Source organism: Rhinopithecus bieti, unplaced genomic scaffold (assembly GCF_001698545.2).
Source record: "Rhinopithecus bieti isolate Rb0 unplaced genomic scaffold, ASM169854v2 scaffold_70, whole genome shotgun sequence".
NCBI lineage: Eukaryota > Metazoa > Chordata > Mammalia > Primates > Cercopithecidae > Rhinopithecus > Rhinopithecus bieti.
Window position 1 is genome coordinate 1 of NW_016802844.1, and position 7,219 is coordinate 7,219.

Genomic DNA, 7,219 nt, shown 5'->3' on the forward strand with positions numbered 1-7,219 from the left:
AAGCCACTACATGCCCTTCCCTTTCTTCCAGCAATGTCTACTCTGGGTTAGGGTTGTTTATGTGCTTTGACCACTACACTTCTAATTATTTTTCCTTCCCATCCAGTGAACAGCATACTCTTTATATGTGCACTGCCCTGGTTTCCAGCAAGGATACAGATTATTCCCCTAATCTTCTCCTGTCGTTGTTCATTTCAATCAGGAGTTAACACCGTGGTCAAACCTCTTAAGAGCAGGTGGCAGTAGCCTAGTTTCCTTCCTGAGATGTGGCTAGAAGGTAATATTGCTGTTGTGCAACTCTTAAACCAAGAGATGTTGCTGCCAACTCACCCTGTAGTACAAGAATAGTTGATTCTGGATCCAACCTGGATGTCTGTGATCACGTGCACCATGCCATTCAGTGGATCTGGAGGAGTTTTACATGATTTACCTATGGGAAAGAAAGTATTTTGGAGCCAGGTAAGTAATCAGGACTCTCTTCAGTAAGTAAGGTCTCCATCAACATGTAGCTTGCTGAAAAAGACACGCAGTTCTAATGGTTCCACAGATTTTGCCACCTTGATAAAACTAATCAGAGCGCCACAGGATCAGCCACCTACTAAGCCCCACTTTCAAAAAGATTTTCCCTCCAGATCTATCTAGATATAGATTTTGATCTGTGTAGAGACCTTGCATCCCTTATCAAAATGTAAAAGTCATTTATGGCATTAGTTACTACCAATACATTTCAAAGTTTTCAAAGGATTTCTTCCCACCTTGTTATTCAAACAGAATTTGTCTTCTTACATCATTTTTTCCCTGATCTAGTCACTTATTATTTTCCTTCCCATAGGGAATGAAGGTTTTCTCTACAACTGTTTCTTGAAACAGTCTCATGAAGTGAGCATTTCAAGCAATAATCAAGGATGACCTACAAGAGAAGCTCTTACATCCACCTATCTGAACACTTTTCAAAAAAGGGTTCTCATATCCCACATTTGAAAACATTCAATAAGAAGCTTTTGCAGACATGGGAAAGATCCAATGCAAGTTCACTCACGTTTACAGACATCTTTGGGACTCGACCACACCAGGTTATCTAGACATGTGATAGAGAACGGCCTCCCGTAGTACTCAAGACGGCATTCGTACTTTAAAGATGTCCCAATGGGAAAGTCAGATGCATTGGTTTGGGTTTTCAACTTGGCAAACAGAAAATGATCCGGGGCTTTACAGTGACCTAGAGACCAAGAAATCAAGAATATCTGAGTTAATAAAAAGATACCCAATATGTTTCCTCTTTTCTCTTCCTGGGTAGATTGATGCCAGAAGAAAAGAAACTTTTAGTTTTGAAAAAACAAAAACAAAAACAACAAAAAAATTCCCTGTAAAATAGAAAGGAAAGTTCCATTAGCATAGGCTTATAAGGAAGTATATTATCTGGAAGACTAGCCTGCTATCTGGTCTTTCTACTCATATAATTTATGTATTTTAATTTTTACGTTTTTTTTTTTTTTTTTNTTGAGATAGGGTCTCACTCTGTCACCCAGGCTGGAGTGCAGTGGCACAGTCTCAGCTCACTGCAACCTCTGCCTCCCAGGCTTAAGGGATCCTCCCATCTCAGCCTCCCAAATAGCTGGGAACACAGGCAATTGCCACCATGCTCAGCTAATGCTCATACAATTTAATGTAAAGATAGCTCCGATTTAATTTTTCACATTTATAGGAAGCCAGAAGGAGTGTTTCTGCCCAGCTTCCACCTTTCGTGTCTGGTTTCCTTGTACTTCAGGGCATCAAAACTCCAATGAGAGGCTGAAAAGCATGGGCAGGAACTCAAGACATTTCCTGGTAGGAGGAGACACTGATTTTCTAGGTTAGATTTCTAAGCTAACCATTGCAATAAGGGGATTCAAGGCATTTGTTTTTAATTCATATGGTTCTAATGAAGGACTTTCCCACCACTCATCGCCTCCCTGTTTTTTCATCAGTCCCTCCAGCTGCAAAGGTCATCAGGATCTGATGTGTTGACCTACCTTAGAACCACTTATCATTGGTTTGGCATTCCATTGTGGCAAATGCGCACAGAGAAACCATACTGTAATTATGGAAATATGGAGGGCCTGCGTTAGATATTCTGAACCCATTTGGGATGTGGGGAAATGAGCACTAACCCAGAATTCCACAGCGAGGGGCAGGGCTGCTCCAAACCCCATTCCCTTGAGGGTCACTTGTGCAGCGGATGGTGCTCTCCCCAATGAGATCGAAGGTCATCCCTCTGTCTGGGTGGGGGTCACATGTGTAAGTTACAGCTTTTCCAAAGGGAAAGACTTCCAGAGGTTTTCCTGTGTGTCTCCCATTAGGAATAACTGGAGGAGTTGGACAAAAGATTTCTGGAAAAAAGACAAAAGCACTAAGTTTCATTCAGGAATTTCCCCAGAGGTATTCTGCAATTACAGGATGCTATGATTGTCGTTGCTGAAAATATACTAAGGAGATGACAGTAGACATTAGGACTTTGAAGAGTTGGATTAAATGAGATGTCAATGAAAGTGTATTGCAAAGTACAAAAGAGATTTTTCTATCCTGAATCTTCCAGATAATAACGGTTCCTGGACAATAGAAACGTTACAACTTTAATGAAGTAGCAAAACATTTGAAGAAGAAAAATAACCATTTTCAAGGCTTACTCATTCCCTTAGTCAATATACATTAATTGAGCACTTGTCCTGTGTCAGCCACTCATCAGGATCCTGGGGACGCAGTGCTGAGGAAGGAGCCTACGTTCTTGGGAAATATTTCTCAAATGTATGTTTCTGTGCTAATCATCTTAAGTAGGTGAAATCCTTCACTGATTACTTATTGATATTGATCATCTACCTCTGTGATGAAAATAGCCCTGTCACAGTGAATTGAAACATAGTCAGGCCATTATAAAAAACTCCAAATGGATTCAGATTGCTTTGCTTTTGAAAATGTCTGTGTCTGTTGATGATTAATTTTCTCTTTTTACGTTCTGGGTCAGGTTTCAAGTTGTTACTCCTTTCTAGCATCTACTGATTTGTTTAGAACAGTCTCTCTCTCATTTCTAATTGGCGTTTTTCGTTAGAACTGGAATTTGGAAGAAGCTACTTTAACTAGCAAGAGTTATGAAAAATAAGAGAAATCTTGAGTAGTCAATCAATGAGTTTTAATGCATAATAGTAGAACAGACATTTGTCATGCTGCTTCAAGGAGCACTGGATTACTTAGACAGCAAGAATCTCTATATAAGTTTTGTTCTTACGAAGTTTTCCTCTAAAAAACACTGTAAGATGTCCAAGTATATTTCTAACAACACAATTTTAGTAAGATTTCACGGTTTTCTAAAGAAACATGTTTTCCAACTGTTAGAATCAAGAAATGAAGCAAAATTCTATCTTCCATTGGGGAAATCACAAATAGGCTAGGAGAAATCAGTAGTCTACTGATTATTGAACATATGGGGTTTATTTTTAAAAAACTGACTTATTTATGAATCTCTCAGCATAAATTATTTAGGTACATGTTTTGAGAAATTAAGGAGTCTCCAACTGCTCGCCTTGTCTAATGTTGCATCCCACTTTTCCCTCATTCCTCAGTGCTTTGCTTTATTATCTTCATAGCATTGAATTTATTTTTTTTCTTGTCCCTCTCCCCACCTGAGGAGAAACAACATGGGGACAGGGAATTCGTTCGTCTTGTTCACTGATAAAACTCCAGTGGCTAGATGAACATCAGGCACAAAGTAGGTGATCTATAAATATTGATTAAAGGCATGTTTAATATTTGTGTATTATCAAATACATACAAAAATTGTAGACTGACTGCACCTGATGGAAGAACAAAATGAAAAAGAAAGAAGGGAGGAAGGAAGGAAGAGAAAAAAGAAAGAAAAGAAAGAGAGAAACAAAGTAAATTGTTAAAGCTTCACATTATCTAATCTCTCCTGAAGCTCCTAGAAGCACACTACCGTAGGCTTTACTGCGGTAGAACACACAATACAGAAGGACAGAGACAGATCAGATGATCCCGAAGACAGGTGATGTACACATTGATTCACAACCAAACATTATTAAAATAAGCAATTTTCAAATCAATAATTCGGACTAGAAAATTGAAGAACCACATTAGGGGAGGTCATGGGTCAAATACTGAACAGATGAAGGGGAGAGACTGGCCTGAAATGTTACTCCTATTACTCACGTTCACACACTGGAACACTGCTATTCCAAAGGCTTTCCATTCCAGCCAAGACACAGTAACTAGCAGAGCTGCCTTTTAATCGAAATCTAAAGGAGAAAATAGGAGTGAATAGTGAGCTGTTTCAGCCAAGAGGACTCTTGGTTCACAGTCTAAGGCCCTGCCCCAAGTCTGAGGATTTTGAGGCCCTGAGGCCAGCAGGTGGCAGAGTTGCACAGGCTACGTTATTCTGGAAGCTCACAGTCTCCAGAAGGGAGCAATATAGAATGGCAAAATGCAGTAGCTTGGTCACATGACAGTCCTGCTTGAATTGAAAAAGGTGGTGGTGACATGGGCGCCATCTCCTTGACCCAGGACCCAGGCTTGGAGTTTCACTGATTACTCCATGATAACCTGATAAATCACTCATTGTCATTATTAGAAACCTAGTCTTCTAATGCAATGCCTTCCTAACTCTGATGCTGGAACAGCAAGTAAAACAGCTCCCAGTTTGTAAAACAGCTCCCAGTTTGGAAAAGTGGGAAATAGCTGGCGAGATAACAGAGACTGTCCTTTCATCTCCGCATCTGTGATGGCGTGAAGAAGGCTCACAAGGGCAGTTTGGGCTGCTGAAGAGTAAGCGTGAATATTCTAGGGGAAAAAGGAAAGAAGAGAGGACTTGATTTTTGTATGCAATCGTCAAAAATTCTCAGTGTCTGTCGGGCCCTGATGCCCTTCTAACTCTTACTGGGTGCTGGCATTTGGAGGCTGCCAAGATTCTGTGGAACATTTTGGGATCAGGTGCTTTGTTGCCCATGCTGGTCAGCTCCCGTGTAGAGATGTGCACCCTGTGCATCTGTGAAGAGCACTAGATGGACATAAACAAGGTAATGACCTTGCGGGAAATAGCAGCAGCCATCAGGACCCCAGCTCAGAGCCCAGAGCCCATGAATAACCAGATGATATATGACTCTATTTTTTTAAAATGTTGATTTTTGCATTTTCATTCCCATTACAAATTTCACTATAGATGGTTTAAAGAATTTACTGAAATGATTCTTAAATTATCCCAGTTATTTAGAATAAGCTTTTTGTTACTTGCAGTTTTTTTCTGGGACTCTCTAAATTACTCATATTCTTTTTTGCTTGTAAAACATGATTTATTTTTCTTGAGGCGGAGTTTCACTCTTGTTGTCCACGCTGGATTGCAATGGTGCCATCTCGGCTCACTGCAAACTCACCTCCCAGGTTCAAGTGATTCTGGTGCCTCAGTAGCTGGTATTACAGGCACATGCCACCACGCCCAGTTAACTTTTGTATTTTTAGTAGAGACGGGGTTTCACCATGTTGGCCAGGCTGATCTCCAACTCCTGACTTCAGGTGATCTGCTCGCCTCAGATCAACCTTCCAAAGGTGCTGGGATTACAGGCATGAGCCACCGTGCCTGGCTGATATTTTTTACTGAATGTGTTACCCATATATTCATAACCAGTAATTATACTTGCCTTTGAACTTGCCAGTTAATATATGTTCCAGTTTCCTCTTCATATCTCATGTTATTAGTTCTATACGTTTCTTTCCTTTCTTCCTATGTATACTTTCGAAAGTTCATCTCTCTGAATGTGTGTGTGTTGGTGTATGTGTGTTTTTCTTTTAAGCCAAACCAAATCTCCCCTTTTTAAACTAATTCCCAGCCCCATTTTCAATGTCCAGCAGGTCAGGCAAGCTCACACTCACCCTTCGTCACAAAGAAAATCCACTTTTGCTCCAAGCTGGAGATTAAGTGGAAATAGCACACGACCATTAGGAAGCTGGCCCAGGTAGTCATCACAGGATTTCACTGGAGAAAAAGAAAAATGAACAGAAAAAATTGGCATGTGGAGAATAAAGACGCAAGCTAAAAATACCAAGCCAGATAAGAGTCTAGGCACCTTCACATGTGGGGGCTGCAGGGCTCCAGTCTCCCTGGGGTGTACAGTGCAGAGACGCAGCCCCTCTGAGGTCATAGCCGGGCTCACAGCTGTAGAACACTTCCTGCCCAGGCCAAAAGATGTCCTTGTCCCTTTGGGTACGCTCACCATGCAGGACATCCGGAGGCAGCTGACATACTGGGGAGAGAGAAAAAAGTAGTGCTAATTTTCTCACTGTTAAACTGGCCAAGGGAATAATAATTACAAATCTATATATAATAATAAAGGTAAGATAACAGCTTTATTATATTGATAACAAACTAAATACACAGGGTGAGGAAGATGTCTTGCCATCAGTCATAGAACTGACACATTGCAGAACTGTGACTAAAACAGAGGTATCCTCAATTCATTGTTTTTCATCTAAAGTATGCAACTAAGATTTCACAATAGACAATTCCTTCTAGAATGCTTCCAATTACTGTTCACCCAGTACAAAATTGGGAGGAATGATGGATTTTTCTATCTTCATACTTCCTTTCTAGAAACACATCACCAATTTAGTCTTGCATTTTAGGCAATAAAGGAGTGCCCCTGCCCATGTCTCATCTAATAGGTCCCTCCGTCACCTGTCACACCAGTGCAACAAACAGCGTCCATACATCTACTCTCATCTCCTGTCAAGGCTTCTCTCAGTGGCACCCTGACATAGGGTGGTAACGAACTATGGGTCTCATCTCTTCATGCAGTGAAGCAAGGTGCTGCCTAGTCATTCATTTCACTCCGGTGAGAAAGTGGGCAACTGTCTAACAAAATCTAAAAGACCTACTGTCACCATAATAAGAGTGTGTATTTCAGGCAACATATTGTAACGGTAGCGCTGGCTCTCTCTTAATATAGTTGATCTGATCTCGGGAAGTCAGAACACATTTGGGTCTCAACTGAATTACATAAAACTGTTATAAAATGGAAAAAATAATTTCAGTTTGGCTTTGAGCAGACCAGTTCCCTTTTCTGCACTTCACCTTTCTCAAGCATCTGGGAGATTGGACTAGAAGAATGACTTCTTTAAGGAGTATGTAAACACTCGATGCTGTAATGTCCACTTTCAGGACTCATCACCCAGTGTTTCT

The 7,219-nt window shown here is 40.7% G+C and overlaps 1 protein-coding gene across 1 annotated transcript; it reads right to left on the minus strand.

The window, feature by feature from the left end:
* Positions 1 to 326: 326 nt before the first annotated feature.
* LOC108530296 (complement receptor type 1-like) lies at positions 327 to 6,328 on the minus strand (the record flags this gene model as incomplete). Its single annotated transcript, XM_017873469.1, has 6 exons — positions 327 to 430; positions 1,040 to 1,219; positions 2,151 to 2,369; positions 4,201 to 4,286; positions 5,914 to 6,016; positions 6,108 to 6,328. Coding segments are annotated over 6 exons (913 nt in total), but the record flags the coding sequence as incomplete, so codon positions are not given.
* Positions 6,329 to 7,219: the final 891 nt, after the last annotated feature.